Source organism: Bos taurus, chromosome 3 (genome assembly GCF_002263795.3).
Source record: "Bos taurus isolate L1 Dominette 01449 registration number 42190680 breed Hereford chromosome 3, ARS-UCD2.0, whole genome shotgun sequence".
Classification (NCBI taxonomy): Eukaryota; Metazoa; Chordata; class Mammalia; order Artiodactyla; family Bovidae; genus Bos; species Bos taurus.
This window is the reverse complement of record NC_037330.1, coordinates 117,465,302-117,485,822: the sequence shown is the minus strand read 5'-3', so window position 1 is coordinate 117,485,822 and position 20,521 is coordinate 117,465,302. Positions and strand designations below refer to the sequence as shown.

Sequence of the window (20,521 nt, the reverse complement as noted above, 5' to 3'; positions counted from 1 at the left end):
CCCCCACTGTGCAGATGAGGAAACAGACTAAGCCTTGGGGTTGGCCTGAGGTCATGGAGCCCCCAGGTGCCCTCTCCCTCCCCAGCTCCATCTCTGGGCTCTGCCTCTGCTCTGCTTGGTCCTGGAGGCAGAGGGGTGCTAACTCCCCCCTGTTGGTCCTGGGAGCCCCTTGAGCCCCCCGTTCAGTCGCCTCAGCCAGCCCACACCTCAGATGCAGCCCCCCGTCAAGTTCTTCCATCATTGAATTTGAGGGGCCAGATCCAGGCACCCTGAGGCAGCTCAGGCAGTCCGGCCCCCCAAAGTGGAGCCCCAGGCCCTGCAGGGGGGTGTGCTCCCCCACCCCAGGTACTGAGCCCCGTGCAGGCGGGCGGAGCAGAGAGCAGGCGTTCACCTGGGACATTTTCAACTACGTGTATTTGATCAGAAAAAAACTCCAGTGTGACATGCTGAGTCTTTGAAATAGCACCTTTGATCAGCATCTAAAAAATATTCCAGGTGATTTTCTTACAGAAAGCGGGGAGGATCCCAGAGACCTCCATCTTCAGTTTCACCCACCCCATCCACCATCTGACTGACCAAGTGTCCTGAGGGCTGCGGCTCGTATTCTTCTGGGACCAGACCCTCAGCACGCCCCACTCTGTCTGGATCCTGGGACCCACTCAGGTCTCTCAGAAGAGATGGGCAGGAGTCAGTCTGGGAGCAAAGTGGCCCTGGGTCTATGGGAGCCAGAGGGACCCGGAACCCGATGCTCAGGATCAGCAATGTCGGGGGCCCTGCGGTCCCCGAGGGACTCTTGGAGGAGCCCACGGGCTGGCCCTGGAGAGGAAACCCAGGTTTGGAGGGTGTCGGGAGCTGCCCGAGGGCTCAGCAGGTCGGCGCCGGGGATACAGCCAGGCTGGGCACCCCCACCGAGCCTGTTTCGAGGCGGGAGGGCCCGGTGAGGGGCCTCCATCATCCCAGTGGCCACAGACGCGGTGCCTCATTCAGGATGGGTGAGGAGGGGCAGGGGCCTGAACCTGCCCTGCGAGGGGCCCCAGTGCTTCCTGAGGGACTCTGGGCAGTCCACGTGCTGGGCCTCCTTGCCCAGCAGGCCGCCTGAGGGCAAGTCACTGGAGCACCCAGGAGCTATCCCCAGAACACCAGGACACCAGCCCCGCCAGCTCCCCTCTGGGGACCTTCCTCCTGACGAAGCGCCTTCATTTAGGTCCTGGTGATAAAGAACCTGCCTGCCAACGCAGAAGATGTAAGAGACAAGGGTTCGATCCCTGGGTCGGGAAGATCCCCCAGAGGAGGAGATGGCCACCCACTCCAATATTCTCGCCTGGAGGAGCCTATGGACGGAGGAACCTGGCAGGCTAGTCCAGGGGGTGGCAAACAGTCGGACATGACTTAAGCAACTTAGCACACACCCCAAGAAAGGGGGGAGCCCAGGCCCTTCTTGACCCCCTCTCTGGGCAGCCTTGCCGCCCTCTCTGCCCCCAGCGCCCCAGCAAGTGGAAGGCCTGTCTCTCCCAGCCCCCACACCTCGCCTCCTTCCTTCTTTGTTTCTGCGGGCATTGGCCTCCTGGGGGGCTGACCCGGAACAAGCTGGGCCTTCTATTTCCCCAGAAGCAGCCTTTGGAAACCAGGTGCCAGTGTGAGCCTGGGGGCCGGGAGACCCCTCCCAAGCCAACCCTGTGTGCCTGAGACCGGGGCAGGGGGGCGGCCGGGCGGGTCACACAGCTGTGAGATAGCAGCAGGCCCCCCACGGCGGGCGCTGACCCCACCTCAGGGCCCTCTGCTTGGTGCCACCTGCCCTCGGCAGCCCCCCAGCTTCCAGGGCCCCCGCTGGCCCCCTCATCTGTGTGGCTCCCTCCGACCGCCACCCGAGGGACACACGGAGCGGCCAGTCCTCAGACAGATCACGAGTTCTCACGCTGCTCCCCGGGGCCCGGCTCCCTGCTCTGAGGTCTCAGACGCCCCACGGCAGGAGCACAGCTTCTCCCCATCCTTCCAGGCCTGCAGAGGCCCAGCCCCTGTCGCTGGTCAGCTCTGAGTTTGGAGTGGTGGCTGCGGAGATGAAGACTCTGTCCCCTGTCGTCCCCGGTGGCCCCAGCCCAGCCTGGACCCAGAGGGGCCGGTGACGCTGAGCCGTCAGACAAACCAGACTGGAAGGGGGCCGTGCCCCTGGGGTGGGGGCACCACCAGCCCGCTCCAGGGGCGCCGCGGGGTGGCTCAGGGCTCGGGGGCAGGCCCGAAGGGCTGGGTCCACTTGGAGACGTCCAGGAAGACGGCGGACGCGCCGTGGTAGAGCCAGAGGCGGGGCATGGCGCCGAGGCGGACCCAGGCGTCCCGGCCGCGGTCGTAGGCCTCCATCTCCACGCGGTAGTCCCCGGCCATGCCCTGCCAGCGGCCGCCCGTGGCGTAGAGCGCGTCCCCCAGCGGCACCAGCGCCCCGTTCTCGTGCAGGCTGTGCAGGGGCTGCACCTGCAGACGGTCTGCTCTCAGCGCCCGGGCCTCAGGGTGGGGGCACCTCACCCCACCCCCCATCCAGGTGCCCCACCTGCCTCCTCTCAGTGCCTGGGCCTCAGGGTGGGGGCACCTCGCCCCACCCCCCATCCAGGTGCCCCACCTGCCTCCTGGGGCCTCAGCTCTGACCCCGCTGCCCCTGGGGTACCCCTGAGATTCTTCCTTCACAGGGAGACCCCGCTCCTCCGGGGATAACGTTCCCAGCCGCCCCTTGCTCTCCGGGTTTGCCCACATCTGAGCCTAGGGCATCGAGGGGGGCCCGGGCCTCGCTCCCAAGATGCAGGCTGGGCCTCTGACTCTCTGTCTGTCTCGAGGACACAGTGTGGCCTCTGCCCTGACGGATGCCCCTGGGGGACTCATTGCTCTGCCCTCAACTCAGCCCGGGTCCTCAGGGGTGCCCTGGCCGGGGGCTAGCAGGCTGAGGGCTCATAGCTTTCCCCAGGCCAGGCGGAGAGAGGTGTGCGCCCGTCCCGAAGAGCCTGGGAGGGCAGGAAGGGGAGGCCCCCCCCAGGTGGAGACGGGAACAGGCGGCAGACCTCCAGGCCTGCAGAGGACAACGTCCAGCCCTGCGGCCGGGAGCCCGGGCCAGCCCCAGGCGGCGGGCCCCAGGGACAGAGCCTGGCAGGGCCGGCCCTGCACCTGCTGTGCTGCTGTCATGGGGGCCTCCGGTCAGCTGAGCACTGACGCCAGGGGACAGCTGCGGTCAGCGGATCACAGAGGCCCCCTGTTGCCCGGCTGGCCCAGCTAGCAGAGGCCGCTGTGGGCTCTGGGCACTGTCCCTCCTCCTCGGGAAGAAATGCAGAGAGAGGCCAGGGCTTTGGTGCCCCCACAAGCCCCCGGCCCCTGCCCTGGAATGGTGGAGGAGGGGACAGTAGAAGGAATGGGGGTGCGTTTGGGGGGCCAAGGGCTGGCTCCTTGCCCCTGAAACAGCTCAAGAACCCCCTCCCTGGCTTGATCATCCCAGGGGTAGGGGACTCAGTCCTCGTGGGCCTGGTCTGCAGCAGGGAGGAGGAGCTCTCTCTGAGCTCACCGGCCCTGGAGCGCCCCTGGCCGAGCCCGGCTCTGCTCCCTTGAGGAGGAGGACAGGTTTCTCTGTGTGTTGGGGACAGAGCATCTGCAGTGACCAGCGGCCCCAGGTCCTCGGGAGGGGGGTGCTCTGGGCCCTTGCGTCTGCAGGCCCCGTCCCCTGCCCCCTGCCCCAGGGGGGCCCACAGCCCAGGCCTGCTCTTTCCGGGGTGGGGGGTGGCTCACCTTCTGCCACAGGTTGGCCCCGGGGTCATACACGTAGACCTTCTTGGTGTTGTCCCCCACCAGGTAGAGTGCCCCGTGCAGGGCAGCACAGCGTGGAGACGACAGGTACTTGGGGAGGAAGGGTGAGGCGATCACGCTCCAGGCGTCTGCGGACACACGCCCGCCCACGTCACTGGGGAGGCCCTCTGAGCCTCCTGCCCTGCCGTGCGGGTGGGGGCGCCCCACTGAGCCCCACTCCTGCTCGGGGGGAGGGCAGGGTCCCCAGGAGCCTCATTCTCGGGTCCTCAGGAGGGGCTACGAGGCATCCAGAGGCCTTGGCCTGAGTGGGCGCCCCGGGCCTCTGCCTCCATCCTGCTGGCCCCTCGGTCCGGTACCCGGGGCCCCCACCCGACCCTGGGCCTGGTCCGTCTCATGGGATCCTCAGCCTCACTGTCCAGAGGATGGACCGGAGGGGCTGCCCCAAGGGAGAGACAGAGAGTTGGCTCCTTCCCCCTGAAACAGCTCAAGAACCCCATCCCCGGCTTGATCACCCCCAGAGGCCAGGGACTCACTCCCTCTCGACTCACTCCCTCTCAGGCCTGGCCCACGCCAGGAAGGAGGTGCTTTGTGCGAGCCCTGTATCCTCAGATCGGGGCCCAAGCTCTGACCCCGACCCTAGGGCCCGAGCTGGTGTCCGCCAGGCCTTGGGGGTCCAGGCCCGCTGCCCCTCCCCAAAAGGCTGGCTCCAGGCAGAGCCAGCAGCCAGACAGGTTTAGGACCTAGGGCAGGGCTTCCTGGTCCCCCCACCTGCCACTGTGCCCCCAGCCCCCACACCTCTAGACTGTGGGGGGCTGTGGCTCTGTGCCCGTGAACCCTGTGGGCCCCTGCCTTCCTCCACCGCCCCATCCATCACTGGGGTAAGGGGGGCCGTGACCCTTTGTAAGAGGCCTGCGGCTGCCCGCTCCCTGACCCTGTTGGCCACACCTATCCCCGGGGCCCCCCAACCCACCCAGCGGCTGAGACGGGGTCACAGCCTTGCAGAGGGGCCCTGAGGCCACCTGTGCCCACCCTCTTGGCCCCGCGGGCCGCCCCCAGCCCCAGCCACACCCCCTGTCCCCCTCCACACCTGTGACCGGGTTGTAGCATTGCAGAGCCAGGGCATTGTACTTGCAAGCACTGGAGCCCACCAGGTAGAGCCGGCCCCCGCAGCCGGCCGCGGAGAAGTTGCTGACGTACTTGAGGGCTGGGCGGATGGGCGTCCAGGTGTCCGTGAAGGGGTCATAGCTCTCCACCTCCACCACATCCAGAGTGGTGCCTGCGGGGCCAAGGGTAGTGTTAGGGCTGCAGGGGCCTAGGACGAAGGAAGGTTCCTGAAAACACAGGGTCTGAGGCTCTGCAGAGGCTGCAGGGGCTGCCCTGGGTGCCCAGGGGGACAAGGGCAGGGGGAGGTGGGTACAGCTTGGAGAGGCAGGTACATGCGGGCATGCGTGTGTGGTCCGTGGCTTCAGTTGTGCCCGACTCTTTGAGACCCCACAGACTGCAGCACACCAGGCTTCCCTGTTTATGCGGTTTTCCAGGCAAGAATACTCAAGCGAGTTGTCATGCCCTCCTCCAGGGGATGTTTCTGACCCAGGGTTCAAACCAGCATCTCCTGCCTTGCAGGCAGATGCTCTGCCCACCGAGCCACCTGGGAAGCCTGAGAGGCAGGGATGTGCCCCATTTTACAGAGAGGGCAGCAGAGCTCAGAGAAGGGAGAGCGTCTGTCCAAGGCCACTCGCCAAGAAGTGGCATGGGAGTGGGCTCCTGGACCAGGGATGCCTGACTTCGGAGTGGGTGATGGGGCCTCCCGGTGAGGCCCAGCTGCTCTGAGCCCTTCAGAGCCCAGGGTGACTGGAGAGGTGCCTGTGGGGGTCCCGGGAGGCTGCCATCTCCAGGCCCTTCACACGGCGGAGGCCCTTCCTGGGATGGAGAAAGTCATTCTCGGGGGGACTTCTAGGCAGCCCCTCACCCCGCCCCTCCCATATGGCGCTAGTGGAAAAGAACCCGCCTGCCAATGCAGAGAGACGGGGGCTCCATCCCTGGGCTGGGAAGATCCCCTGGAGGAGGGCATGGCAACCCACTCCAGCATTCTTGCTTGGAGAGTTCCATGAACAGAGGAACCTGGCGGGCTGCAGTCCTTGGGGTCGCAGAGTCGGACACGACCGAGCGACTTAGCACGCACGCAGTGTCCCAGCCCTGGACCGCCTGGGTGTGATGGTGACGCACACCAGCGTGGGTGGGCACCCACCTGGAACCCACCTCGGGCTCTGAGAGCCTGGGCCCCAAGCTGCCTTGTACCCTGTGCAAGCCCTCTGTCCTCGGGTGGGGGACATGGAAGCCACTGAGGGAAAGGGGGTCCCCGGGACAGGTGGGGCTCCGGGGATGGCGCTAGGGCCAGCTGTCACCTCCGGAGGCCGTGGGACACTCGCTCAGCCGCCTGCTGCGTCGTTCACTATTCATCTGTCAGCATCCCCGGGGCGACTCCTCGCAGTGCCTCTGGGGTGCAGGGGGGACACGGTGGGCCCTGAGCTCAGGCCGGGGGTGTCTGGAGGCCAGGTGACAGCGAAAGGGTGCCCCGTGGGTCCCCTCGCCCCAGGGACGTCACCGAGGAGGTGACCCCGAGCTGAGGGCCGAGCCCTGGTCCTGGGGTGAGCGTGGCCACCCCCATCGGCAGCTGAGATCCCGGCTCTTCACGGGGTTGGGGGACTGACTCCTTGTCCTGTTCTCTGCGTCCCAGAAAACATGGAAGCAGCCTGGAGCTGGGCCCTGAGACTCCTGCCTGAGCCGCACCCGAGGATGCCCGGGGGCGGGGCGCGGCGGCAGGGGGTGGGGCGCGGGGAGGGGCCTTACCGCCGACCGCGTAGATCTCCCCGTTGAGCGCGGCGCTGGCGTGGTTGGTGCGGGCCTTCAGCATGGGCGCCACCGGCCTCCAGGCGGCCTCCTTCAGGGGGAAGCACCAGGCCTGCGTGGTGGACCACGCGTCCGTCCTGGAACCCCGAGAGCCCCCTACGAGAGAGGCTCTGTCTACGCGGGCGCCCACTGGCCTGGGACCTCCGGGCGGGCGGGGAGTGAGCACCAGGGCTCCTGCCCCTTCCTCGGTGCCAGGCCTCCGTCCTGCGGGACCCTGGGTAGGGGGGTGGTGACCGCGGTGGCACAGTCTAGCCCTGTGACCTGCAGAGACCCCTCCACACCACATAAACAAGCGGGACAGCCTCTCAGACCTCCATCAGTGAAAGCTTTTTTCTCAACCAATCCTCCTGAGGACTGCACCCCCCCCCAACTTCCAAGATATAAGAGCAGAGGGACACCCCCCTCCTTCACATGCTTCCTCCTGGGGAGACCCTGGCTGCAGGACAGAGCCCGTGACGCTCCCCTGTGCCCGCGTGTGGACCCGTGGACTTGACATGACATTTCCTTGTTTCTGTAGGATGGAAAGGTCTGGGAGAGTCTTGACCAAACGGCCAGTGATCCGAGCATGGCATTCAGGGCTCAGCCTCGGGGCTCAGGACACGGCCCCCGCCCTCCCACCGCCCCCCCCCGCCCTCCCACACCCCCCCCCCGGCCCTCCCACCACACCCCCCCCGGCCCTCCCACCCACCCCCCCCCGGCCCTCCCACCCCACCCCCCCCCGGCCCTCCCACCCCCCCACCCCACCCCCACCCCCACCCCCCCCCCCCCGCCCACCTGTCACGTAGACGTCGTTGTTGAGCGCCGCCAGCGAGAAGCCCCACTTGTGGTGGTCTGGGAAGTCTGGGAGGGCCATCCACCTCTCTGGCAGAAGACAGGGGAGTGTCAGGGTGGCGGGGCTTACTGTGGGGGCCCCCTTCCTGCTCTGCGCCTTTCCGCTTGAGGGGGGCAGAAATGTCCCCTCACCGGTGGGGGGCAGAGGCTGGACTCAGCTGGGTGCAGAGGTGGGGAAGGATACCCAGTGGTGTGGGTTCAAAGTGGCCCCGGATGCCCCAGCTGCCCCGGGCTTGGCTCCAGGGGGTCCCTGGCTCCCCATGTCACCCTTGGGGCCTGGCACCCTGGGTGTGCAGAGAAGGGGTCCAGGCTCTAGGAGCTGGCTCTCACCCTGACCCTGCAGCTGATCCTACCAACCCCGATGGACTTTTTGGCCCCTAGTCAGCTCCCACCCCAATCAGGTGGAGGAGGGGTTAAGGGGCCTGATCACTAAGCCACAGGTGGGTTATAACACAAGCATCTTTCACTCACTCGATTCTTGTCTTTTCGCTCACCCCGAGCACCTTCTGGGCCCACGGGCAGCAGGGAGGGGACCAGACGCGGCCATGCAGCTGGCAGAGTGGGTCCCAACCCCCGTGCCCCTGCTCCAGTGCCGTGGCCTCAGACAAAGCCCAGCCTCAGTTTCCTCATCTGTAGAATGGGGCTAATCTCTCTCCTGGTGGGTGGGGACTGTGGGAGATGCGGCCGTCACACGGCAGCTGCCCAGCTGACGGTGGCTGTGAGAATTAATGCCCCTGAGGTGAGACAGAGCAATGCCCACACCACTGCATGAGGCAGCAATGGATCTGCCTTCACGAAGCTACAAGAGCAAGAGACTGACTTTGAGAAAAACCAAAATGAGCAATAAAAATGGGAATGTTTAGTCCTCTCTATGGACACATTTTGGGTGTTTGTGGAAGGCTGTGGGAGAGACCGGCCTCTGGGATGTCCCCAGGAGGATTCCTGTTTACTGTTTACAGCTGTACAGTGGTTTTCAGGACATGCAGAACCCCCGCTAGGCAGGGACTGTGTGTCCCCCTGACTCACGTCTGTGTCACCCCAGGGTGGGGACACCAGGCCTTTGCCTGCCAGCCTCCCTGCCGCCGCCCTCCCCCCACCCCCGGGGTCTCAGGGACAGCTGCTCCCAATTCATCTGCTGACGTCAGCCCACAAATCCCCCCCGTCAGCCCTGGCTTCCTGGAGCCTGCCAGCCGCTGACGCCACAGGGTGGTGGCCCCCTGCCCAGCAGCCCCAGGACGGCTGCCAGCAAACCAGTGCTTTCCGAAGAATTTCCCGGGGCTGGCGTGGCGCCCCTCCCCCCAGAGCCCTGCTGCCCTCTCACCCCTCCTTTCCGGTGGGGGGGGACCTGTGAAGGGGCTCCTGGGCAGGAGAGGCAGGCCTGGCCCCCTTTCTTCACACTGACTCCTCATTACAAAGGCCATTTCACAGATGAGGAAACTGAGGCTCAAGGAGGCAAAGTGACCTGCTCAAAGGCGGGAATCGGGACCCCACTGGGCCCACCCTGATCCTGAGCTGTTGCACCCCAGGCTGTCCGCACCCCCAGCTCCCTGTGCTCCTCAGGACTGAGGCCCCGTTAGGCAGACAGAGGAAAAGCGCCAAGGGGAAGCAGCTGCCAGCTGGCCCTCCCGCCCAGGCCAGTGGCCACTTTGCCACACCAGGCAGTCTGGGCAGGGGACGCTTTCCCCAGGCCCCAGCGCGTGGAACCCCAGAGTTAGGGCTGCGGCTGGAGGCAGAGGGGTTCGCAGGGCCCCCCCGCAGTCCACCTCCCTCCCCTGCTGGGGCCTGGGCTCCTCTGCAACCTCCCCACCTCAAGGACGGAGGGCGCCCTGCGTCGGGGCTGTGGGGCCCTCAGGGTACTCACTGGCCTTGGTGTGGTAGAAGGCGAAGTTCCCGGCCAGGGGGGCGAGCTCCTCAGCTCCCTCCTCCTCCTCCTCCAGCGCCCGCCCGCCCACCACCACCAGGACCTCCTCCAGCTTCTGCGGGAGGGCCAGCAGTGCCTGTGGGGCCAGGGGGCTGGGGTTAGGGGCAGGCCCTATCCTTGGTCAGAGGGGCCCGGGTGCGGAGGCTGGCCGTGGCCTGGGCATTTGGGAGCTGCTGTGGGTCCACAGTGTGGCCCTGCGTCAGTGCACATGCGTGGGGTGGGGCGAGCGGCAGCGTGTGCGTGTCTGTGTGGGCTTGTGCATGAGTGTGTGTGCATACACGTCCACATGCAATGGCTGCCATGGGCTGGTGATGGCAAGCGCTCTGAACCTGGACAGGTGGCAGCCGGGTCCTCATGGGCCTGAGCGCGAGGCCTGCTCCCTCCCAGCCACTCTCCAGCCCCTGCCCCACCGAACAGAGTTGTTTCTGCACCACCTTTGGAACCAACCCCCAGACCCTGTCCCCAGACCCCCAGGTAGGCTCCCCACCCCCTGGGAGCCCAGTTCCCCTGTGCCAGCCGGGGTGGCCACATAGGATGGCCCTGGATGGCAGGAAATGCTGGAATGTTTCTTGCTGGGTGAGAGCTCCCTGGATCCCAGAGTCCCACTGCCTCTCTGACCCACCCTCAAGTGTCCTGACGTCCCACCTCCAGCACCTACAGGGTGACCACCTCGTGTGCGGGTGGCCAGCGGCTGCACCCTGTACCCGGCAGGCCGGTGGTGTGGATGCAGAGTGGCCAGTATTTTCCACCACACCCCCCACCGCTGGCCTGAGCCACATCTTTGTCCCCAGAGTTGGCTCCTAACAGGTTCTTCTGAGCAAAGCCCTGAGCCAGCTGCCTGGGAGCAGACAGACTTCAGCTCCTTGCCTCAGTCACACCCTGGCCTGTCAATTAAGAACTTGCCCTCTCACCAGGCCCACCGCCAGCCCAGATAGGAAATTGCATCCCATAAACGCTTGAGCAGCTTCCGAAGGTCAGGTGGTGGCCGGCTGCCACGCCTGTCCGTGCTCCTCGCCTCTGTACAAGCTGTGCGCTCTTCCTGGCTTACTTAACCCTGCCGGGCTCCTATCTTTCCTCTAAAGCCCAGCTCAGATGCTGCCTCCTCCAGGCAGCTTTCCCTGACTGCCTGCCTGTGAGGACACCCAAAGTCCAGCATGGCCTTTCTCATGTGCCTTGGGTGTGTTTCCAGGGGGTTTTCCCGCCAAGCTGTGGGCTAGGGATGACCACTTCTGGGTCCCCTGTCCTCGCGGGCAGGAAGTGGCACACACAGGGGCGCAGTCTGTACTTGGGAAGTGAACCGACCCCAGGGAGGCGGGGTTGCACACTCCATCCCGTCTGTCCCTGTGCGGGTGGGGTTTCGGGGCTCCTCTCCCTGCTCCCCACCTGTCACTCACCCCCTCGTGGCCCTGGGCCAAGGCCTCCCGACAGGCCTCCGACTCCCGGATCAGCGGCTCCGAGGCCAGCAGCTGCTGCACGTGGGGCCTGGGCACGGCGTCCAGGTGCACCAGGCCGAGCAGCTCGGGCAGGTGGGCGGCCCGGATCTGGGGGTCGTGGCGTACCCAGCGCAGCAGCGCCTCCAGCCGGCTCTGCTCCGGCTGCACCTGCAGCAGGTCGCTGGCCAGGCAGGTGGCCAGCCGCTCCTGGGACAGCTGCAGGAACTCGTCCTCCCGGGCCACGGCCTCGAAGTTCTCCCGCAGGAAGGCCCAGGCCTTGGCGGCCACGCCCAGCAGCCCCTGCTGTTCCCCAAACTCGCAGATGCCCAGACAGTTGGAGGCGTCGAGCTGCTGCTGCAGGTAGCGGCCACAGACCTTCTGCACCGCGGGGAAGTGCAGGCGTGCGGCCGTGCGGGTCAGCGCCTCCACGTTGCCCTGGGTGACGGTCAGCCGGCCCGTGTACACGAAGTCCACCAGCTGCGCCACCACAGCGGGCTCCACGTCCCGCAACTCCACGCGTGCCGAGAAGCTCTCCGCGAAGTCTCCCGCGAACATGGCGTGGAAGTAGGGGCTGCTCAGGGCCAGGAGCCCGCGGTGGCAGGGCAGCTCCCGGCCGCCCACCAGCAGCGTGAGGTCCACCAGCTTGGGCTGGGAGCGCAGCCGCTGCAGACCGTCCAGCACGTCCTGGGCATGCGAGGGCAGGTGGAAGTCCAGGTCGTCCACGTTCCGCACCATGACAGTGAGGTTCACCTACTCACGGGCGTCCGCGCGCGGGCTCCTGGGGAGAGGAACCAGCACGGTCAGCCAGGGGGACTGTCTCGTCGGCCCGAGTCACCTGTCAGGCTGACCGGTCTGAGCATCAACCACACGTGAAGTGCTTCGCCCAGCCTCTCACCTAAACCAGCGCCGAGGCCCTGGGAGCCGGAGGCGTTGTCTTTCCCAGGTGAGGCGGTTGAGGCTCAGAGAGCCTAGGCAATCAGGGCAGGATGGGCCAGCAAGAGAACCAAGCCTCAGCCCCTCTCTGAACCTCTGGACTGTGTGAAACAGAGCCACCCCCAACCCTCCTAGTGGCCTCCTCTACTCCCAGATCCCCCCTTGCTGGGAAGGGCATCCGCATCTGAATAGTTTCAGCCCCAAGGGTCCTTACTGGCCTGCGGTTACAGGGAACCTCAGCTGCCATGACCTTTCTGGGTGACCTTGAGTGAGCCACGCCCCTCTCTGGTCCCAGCCTCGTCATCTGCAGACTGAGAGGCTGGAGGTGAAAGGGCTGGGGGATCAGCCGTGCCCTCACGGTGCCCCCCTCAGACCAGGCCATCCTGGATTTTGCACAAACACTCGTCATTCAGCCCTCATCGGAACCCTGCCAGCCGTCGGTCGCTGTGCCTGCCCCTTTAAAGGTGGGGAAACAGAGGCAAAAAGAGGCTCAAGGCCCTCGTCCAAGACTACACAGCTCGGGGGTCCCGGGCCCCCGGACCCCCCAGGTTATGACACTGGATGTAGGTTGGCGAAGACAAGCAACCACAAGAGAGCAATCTCAGTTCGAATCGCCTGATCCAGCGAACGCACTTCTGGGCTAATTTAATTATGCACGTATTTCCTTACGATCTTCTGATATTTTTGCCCTAAGAAAACCGCCCCAGAAAAAAGAAAGTTCTGCACAGCTTGTCTTCCCCTGAGTGACCACAGAGCAAGAAGCTGCACCCTGAGACGCTGTGGGTCCACCAGGGGGCGCCTTAGCAGCCAACAAAGCGAAGGCCAGTGCAAAATGCCGGGTCCACCCAGTGCCATCGAAACGACAAAGCCCCAAAGCTCCCATAAGGAGAACTTGCCCTGTGGACGCCCCAGGTCCTGTGCCGGTGGCGGGAACTTGAGCAGGGAGGCACACAGAGAACCCACCCGGAGGCCCAAGAACCTGCCTGGGCTCCGCTGGGTCAGGATGGGTCCAGGGCCCTGGTGGGCGTCCAGCCTGCCTCACGCCCTCCCTGCAAGGCCCTCTGGCTCGGGGGAAGGCAGCGCGTCCCTCCCAGGGGAGCGCAGGAGATTAGCCAGGCGGCCGCTGCCCCAGGCAGCCGGAGGCCAGTGGGCGGGAGCGCCTGGCACCTTCCCGGGGAGCCTCAGGTCATCTGCTGACACCTGCCGCCCTGCAGTCCTCACCGGGGGCCGAGGCTTCCAGGGGGCTCAGAGCCCCCTGCCCAGTGCCTGCCAGGCCAGGAGTGAGGAGGGCAGAGCGGGCAGGACAACAAAGGGCCTCAGTCCAGCCCTGGCTGGGGCTGGACACCGAAGCCCTGGCTGCAGGCGGAGGTGTGGTCCAGCCTGCCCCCCGCTTCTCCAGAAAGACCTGAAGGGAAGCAGCCCCGCTGAGTCCCCACCCCAGCCCCCCGGGGCTGGGTCTAGGCTGTGTGCAGGTCTCTCCGCAAAGCACTCAGGGCTGGGATCTCCAGGCCCACTGGGCTGTCCACTGTAACTCCCCTTCCCCAGCTGGTCCCAGCCCCGGTCCTCACCTCCCCCTTCCGGCTGCCCCCAATCCTACCTCTCAGTGGGTCTTTGAGACCTTGTCTCAGAACTCAGGCTGGAGAACACGACTGCCCAGCCGGCCAAGGGGCATGGAGGATCTGCTGGGATATGACGGGGCCAGGCTGGGCTGGGCTGGGCTGGCAGCCACGTGGGGACAGAAGGGTATTTTTAGTCTCTGTCAGCATCTGGTGGGAGGGGGGTGGCCAGTAAGGGAAGGAGAGGAGTGACAGCTCCTCTCTGCTTGTCCTCTCTGAATGACCATGCTGGCCGGGAGCCTCCTGTGACCCCTGGGCCAGGACAGACGGCAGCAAGCACCCGGGGAGCGGCACGTCTGGGCTTACCCCTTACTCCCAGTGAGGAGTGTTGGGTCTCTCACTTCTGTGTTTTCTCATTGGCAAGAGGGGCACAGTGAAGCCCGAGCTGGGGACTCAGGGGCCACACGGAGCCCTCAGTTCAGGGCCAGGGTGTCATAAGGGCCCGGCACGTACCAGCTTTCCTGTGGTTACTGACAGGGGTGCACGTGGCCTCTTATTTTCCATCACGTGGGAAAAAGTGACCATGGTGAGGAAATGGGGGTTGCTCAGCAAAGACTTTCAAGACCTGGGGTCCCTGGTGCTGGGAAGTCTTGGTGGTAAAGGAGGGGCTCAGAGAGGCGCCTCCCAGGCTGGTGACGGGGGTGCGCGGTCCCGAGGCTCTGTGTTTGTATCGTGGCCTTGGCCTTGGGCCTGCCCTGATGTCTTCGTTAGTAGTGATGCCCAGGAAGGCTAAGAAATGGGATGGTCTAAAAATACAGCTGCAGAGGCTCGTGGCCTCCTGGGAGGCCTGGTTCACGGCAGTCACAGGGGAACTCCTGACACCTGGATCTCTGCAGGTTCTGGAGTCACAGGCCCCGACTGAGTCTGGGGTGAGTGGAGGGCATGCAAGGCATCTCCGCCAGGGGGCAGAGGGGGCATCTCTCATGCCAGGGGCAGAAGGGGGCATCTCTCATGCCAGGGGGCAGAGGGATGTTTCCAGCCCCAGGCCTACAGGCACCAGGGAGGCCCGCTGGGGGGCTCTGCCTGTCAGCCCCTCCGTCTTGTACCCGCTTGGGCCTCACCAGTACAACCAGTTTCAAGGTGTGCTGGGACGTGGAGGAGTCAGGTGGCCAAGGCTGACCGGCCTCCCAAAGCCCACTGGGGACTGGCTGGTGCTCTTACAGGACAGAGGGGCCTGGGGGCACCAGGGTGACGGGCCCCACTCCTGGAAAAGTAAGGGAATTTCCCCAGGGTGTCTGGGTGTCAGGACAGCGCGGGTTTGGGACAGCTGTCTCCTCCCGGGGACGTGGCAGCTGGCCCAGCTTCCTGCTGAGGCGCTGGTTGTGAGCCGGCCCCAGTCTCTGCTCTAATGTGGGAGTGTGGTCATCACACAGACACTGCAGGGATCACCTGCCCAACCACACGCTCTCGGGGCCTCCCACACGCTGCTCACTCACAGGTGTCCTGAGTCCGAGCTTCCCTCCCCAGCCCAGTCCAGCCAGATCAGTCATATCCTAGCCCAGCTCAGCCCAGTCCAGTCATATCCCAGTTTAGCCCAGTCCAGGCCAGCCCAGTCATATCCCAGTTCAGTCCAGCCCAGCTCAGCCCAGTCCAACCCAGTCATAACCCACTTCAGTCCAGCCCAGTCACATCACAGTTCAGTCCAGCCCAGTCATATCCCAATTCAGTCTAGCCCAGTTCAGCCCAGCCCAGCCCAGTCCAGACCAGTCATATCCTAGTTCAGTCCAGCCCAGCTCAGCCCAGTCCAGTCATATCCCAATTTAGCCCAGCCCAGGCCAGCCCAGTCATAGCCCAACCCAGCTCAGCCCAGTCCAGCCCAGTCATATCCCAGTTCAGCCTCACCCAGTCATAGCCCAGTCCAGCCCAAGGTCCTGCCCCTTCCCCAGAGCCCCAGGACTTCCCCCTAGGCTTCCTCAGCATCAGCCTTCCTCCCGGGGCTTCATGGATGTCTCCAGCTCTTGCTGTGTCCAGGGCCATCCCGTTCCCCCTAGGCTTCCTCAGCGTCAGCCTTCCTCCCGGGGCTTCATGGATGTCTCCAGCTCTTGCTGTGTCCAGGGCCATCCCGTTCCCCCTAGGCTTCCTCAGCGTCAGCCTTCCTCCCGGGGGCTTCATGGATGTCTCCAGCTCTTGCTGTGTCCGGGCCATCCCGTTCCCCCTAGGCTTCCTCAGCATCAGCCTTCCTCCCGGGGGCTTCATGGATGTCTCCAGCTCTTGCTGTGTCCAGGGCCATCCTGTTCCCCCTAGGCTTCCTCAGCATCAGCCTTCCTCCCGGGGCTTCATGGATGTCTCCAGCTCTTGCTGTGTCCAGGGCCGTCCCGTTCCCCCTAGGCTTCCTCAGCATCAGCCTTCCTCCCGGGGGCTTCATGGATGTCTCCAGCTCTTGCTGTGTCCAGGGCCATCCCGTTCCCCCTAGGCTTCCTCAGCATCAGCCTTCCTCCTGGGGGCTTCATGGATGTCTCCAGCTCTTGCTGTGTCCAGGGCCCTCCCGGAGAAGGCGCTGGAGGGGAAACAGAGGCATTGGTTGTGCCTCCCGACCCCAGCCCCCACTTTGTTTGCAGGCAGAGCACGAAGGGTTAATGCACCCCTGACTTGGGCCGCAGGAGACAGGACAGGCGATGCTGATGACAGGCCAGGGTCACGGGCAGCTCCCCGCCCCCCATCTTGTGTACAGCACAGGGCGCCAAGAATGGACGCCCTACGGGGACCCAGCGCCTCAGATGACAGGTCAGTTTGGGAAACTCGAAACCAGGGGCTCAACAGATCCTCATCGTCGGATTGCTCCCCAGTGGGGCAGTTTTTAAAAATACACTGCCTGTTTCTTTTTAGGATGATAAAAATAACACATGTTCATGGTGGGAGATTTGGAAAACACAGAAAGACACGAAGCAGAAAACTGGCAACAGACAATCCCCACGAGCACACGGGTGTCAGGACCGTGGCGAGGCCTGTGTTCTGTTTCATCACAGTACTCTGTGGCAAGCATTTCTGATGTGATGAGGCATTTCTGATGTGATGAGTCTTTGGACCATGTGATTTTTAATTCCACCATAATGGGGACACATCATGCTTTAAGAAGGTGGAAGTGACACCCGATCACTTCTAGTAATGGACGTGCAGGTTGGGAGCCATGCGGACTGTGGTGACACAGGCGTCACCTCTGTGCCTTGCCCCGGAACAGATGGGGAGTGTGAGATGACCGCGGTAAAGCACACAATCATCTTTACAGCCTGATGCGTGGACAGAGGGTCGTCCAGCTCGGGTGACCGAGGCACTTACCTGCAGGAGGTAAGACTGCCCCCTACGCTCAGCCTGGCCCCGTCATGCTGTGGGGTCCTGCACAACCAGACCCGCCCACCCCCTCAGCGGGTGTTTCACGGATTTACTTGCTCAAAGCATCTCTTATTCCGTCTGGGATTTATCTGGGGCATAGGGTGCCGTAAGGTCATACATATTCTTCCCCAAATAGTTTCCAACACTCTCAGTACTATTATTAACAATCCCTTCTTTCCCCCACAGATTTGCTGCAGCATCTCTATTGCAAAAGGGCCATGTTTTCTGTGTGAAGCGTCTCTTCTGCTGATTTGAATGACCATATTCTAGAGTCAGAACAACCCTAGTTCCATCAATGGACTCAGTTCAGTTCAGTCGCTCACTCGCGTCCGACTCTTTGCGACCCCATGAACCGCAGCACGCCAGGCCTCCCTGTCCATCACCAACTCCCGGAGTCCACCCAAACCCACGTCCATTGAGTCAGTGATGCCATCCAACCATCTCATCTTCTGTCGTCCCCTTCTCCTCCTACCCTCAATCTTTCCCAGCATCAGGGTCTTTTCAAATGAGTCAGCTTTCCACATCAGGTGGCCACAGTATTGGAGTTTCAGCTTCAGCATCAGTCTTACCAGTGAACACCCAGGACTGATCTTTAGGATGGACTGGTTGGATCCCCTTGCAGTCCAAGGGACTCTCAAGAGTCTTCTCCAACACCACAGTTCAAAAGCATCAATTCTTCGGCGCTCAACTTTCTTTATAGTCCAACTCTCACATCCACACATGACCACTGGGAAAACCATAACCTTGACTAGATGGACTTTTGTTGACAAAATAATGTCTCTGCTTTTTAATATGCTGTCTAGGTTGGTCATAACTTTCCTTCCAAGGAGTAAGTGTCTTTTAATTTCATGGCTGCAATCACCATCTGCGGTGATCTTGGAGCCCAGAAAAATAGTCAGCCACTGTTTCCCCATCTATTTCCCATGAAGTGATGGGACAGGAAGCCATGATCTTAGTTTTCTGAATGTTGAGCTTAAGCTAACTTTTTCACTCTCCTCTTTCACTTTCATCAAGAGGCTCTTTAGTTCTTCTTCACTTTCTGCCATAAGGGTGGTGTCATCTGCACATCTGAGGTTATTGATATTTCTCCTGGCAATCTTGATTACAGCTTGTGCTTCATCCAGCCCAGTGTTACTCATGATGTACTCTGCATATAAGTTAATAAGCAGGGTGACAATATACAGCCTTGATGTACTCCTTTTCCTATTTGGAACCAGTCTGTTGTTCCATGTCCAGTTCTAACTATTGCTTCCTGACCTGCATATAGGTTTCTCAAGAGGCAGGTCAGGTGGTCTGGTATTCCCATCTCTTTCAGAATTTTCCACAATTTATTGTGATCCACACAGTCAAAGGCTTTGGCATAGTCAATAAAGCAGAAATAGATGTTTTTCTGGAACTCTCTTGCTTTTTCAATGATCCAGCAGATGTTGGCAATTTGATCTCTGGTTCCTCTGCTTTTTCTAAAACCAGCTTGAGCATTCGGAAGCTCACGGTTCACATATTGCTGAAGCCTGGCTTGGAGAATTTTGAGCATCTCTTTACTAGCGTGTGAGATGAGTGCAATTGTGCGATAGTTTGAGCATTCTTCGGCATTTCCTTTCTTTGGGATTGGAATGAAAACTGATTGGAATGAAAACTTTTCCAGTCCTGTGGCCACTGCTGAGTTTTCCAAATTTGCTGGCATATTGAGTGTAGCACTTTCACAGCATCATCTTTCAGGATTTGAAATTGCTCCACTGGAATTCCATCACCTCCACTAGCTTTGTTCATAGTGATGCTTCCTAAGGCCCACTTGACTTTGCATTCCAGGATGTCTGGCTCTAGCTGAGTGATCATACTATTGTGATTATCTGGGTCGTGAAGATCTTTTTTGTACAGTTCTTCTGTGTATTCTCACCACCTCTTTTTAGTATCTTCTGCTTCTGTTAGGTCCATACCATCTCTGTCCTTTATCGAGTCCATGTTTGCACGAAATGTTCCCTTGGTATCTCTAATTTTCTTGAAGAGATCCCTAGTCCATCAATGGACTGTTACTCTATCCTTATGATCTCTTCATACCTGCAATGTAAGCCTCTTCATCACTCTCCTATATAAAATCTTCTAGTCTGTTGTATTAGCTAGCTCCTGCTGCGTAACAAATGACCCCAAGTCCAGTGTTGTAAAACAGTGAACATTTATTACCTCACACAGTTTCATGGCTCTGGAAATGCTTTAGTGGGTGGTTCTGCCTCAGGATTTGTCCACAGCTGGTGCCAAGCGGACCACGGGACTGCAGTCACGGGACGGAGGCTGGCCTGGAGCAGAGGTCCACCCCGACCTCTCCACAGCACCACTCCTAACACGGCGGCTGGCTCCCCCAGAAATAAAGCAATAGTTAGCACCATCCTAACACCGCGGCTGGCTCCCCCAGAAACAAGACAGCCACGAAGATGGGAGTCTTTCACAGCCTACTTGGAGGTGCAGTCTGTGGCTTCTGCCATATTCCAAGGTACAGTGAGGGAGGGCCCCACCAGCCGTGGCAGCAGCAGGCAGGCTCTCGGGAGGCCTTCCTGTAGACCGGCCTCACGGCTGGCTTGGTCCCTGCAGGCTCTTTACCACTAGCGCCACCTGGGAAACCAGCTTTGATCATGGTTTCTTTCAAAAGAACTTTAGAGGCATTAAAAAAAAAAGTTTGACTCTTCTAAATCCAAGCATTGATATTCAAAGAGCTTACACTGTTCCAATATTTATTCTCCTCATGATAAAAAGGTGACATTCTCACCACCTTGGGTGCAGTGTTTTCTTTGTATTTGTCCTGCGTGCACTTACAAGGGGCCAGGGAGAGAGACCGGGCTCCCCTCCTCCAGTGTCTTCCCGACTCTGCTGGAAGCCCCTGGGTCTGCACCTTGTGTCTGGTCACCTCACTGAAGTCTGCACCCTCTGGATCCCTAGGTAGGGGCTCTGGGGTCCTCAGTGGAGTTTTGACAACTGAATGCCAAGATTAAAGGGCCCTACAGCTGAGTATGGCCTTGCGGGGCCAGCACCCCCCATCCGTGGCAGTGGACACCTGCTTCCCACAGGTGAGTTGCTTAGTGGGGTTCCGAGGTCACTGAGCATCAGAATCACTTGGAACATCTTTTAAATAACAAACCAGCTTTCTCTGGCCCAGCCCAAGGGACTCAGGGTCCCTGGGGTACTCTCAGGATACGGTGTATTTATAAGGAGGCCTCCAGGAAGCAGAGTGCCTGCAGAAGGGCATTTGGGGAGTCACCCGTGAGTGCCCAGCAGAGAGGTCCTTTCCCTGCGCCAGGCCTCACGCTGGGGTCTGAGCACCCCCGCCTAACCCTGGAGTCCCGGTCTTCCTGGAGTCCTGGATGCTCACGGGAACATGAGACTCAGGGCCGTGGAGGGCCTTGTGCAAGGCCACAGTGAGTGGGGGGAGGGGAGCCCCCACTTGGGTGTGCGGGCCTTCTGCTCACTGTCTCCTGAGCAGCCCTGGCCAGCAGGCCACCTCTGGGACTGGGCTCTGCATATGCCGGCCACCCTGCTCCCGCAGGGTCCTGTGGGTGGCCCAGGGGAGGGAGGCCTCTGAGCACCTAGCACCTTCTAACCCCCCCACCTCCAGGCTCACCCACCAGCCTGGGCAGCAGCAGTGTCCTGCAGACCAGTCCTTGTCTGGCTCCAACGGTCGAGCTTCAGGGCCAAGAGCCAGGGCCTCAACACCGTATGGGATGCTTGCGGCTGCCTGGGGCCAGGACTGTGATCCTTAGCATGTGCTCCTTAAAACACTG

General features: G+C 62.0%; 1 protein-coding gene across 1 annotated transcript; it reads right to left on the bottom strand.

Annotated features, from left to right (window-relative positions):
- Positions 1–396: 396 nt before the first annotated feature.
- KLHL30 (kelch like family member 30) lies at positions 397–13,490 on the bottom strand. The gene is made up of 8 exons (XM_024990275.2): positions 13,403–13,490; positions 10,834–11,650; positions 9,380–9,515; positions 7,462–7,548; positions 6,628–6,783; positions 4,865–5,053; positions 3,760–3,905; positions 397–2,466 (listed from the first exon to the last, which is right to left on the bottom strand). Exons 2-8 carry the CDS (start codon positions 11,605–11,607, stop codon positions 2,215–2,217), a joined length of 1,740 nt encoding a protein of 579 aa, XP_024846043.1. The 5' UTR covers positions 11,608–11,650; positions 13,403–13,490; the 3' UTR covers positions 397–2,214.
- Positions 13,491–20,521: the final 7,031 nt, after the last annotated feature.

Coding starts and splice junctions, on each gene's coding strand:
- KLHL30 (XM_024990275.2), bottom strand. CDS start 11,607: ATGGTGCGGAACGTGGACGACCTGGACTTCCACCTGCCCTCGCATGCC. Junction 9,516..10,833: donor TGGCCCAGGGCCACGAGGGG/GTGAGTGACAGG, acceptor CTGGCCCCACAG/GCACTGCTGGCCCTCCCGCA. Junction 6,784..7,461: donor CAACGACGTCTACGTGACAG/GTGGGCGGGGGG, acceptor CCTCTCTCGTAG/GGGGCTCTCGGGGTTCCAGG.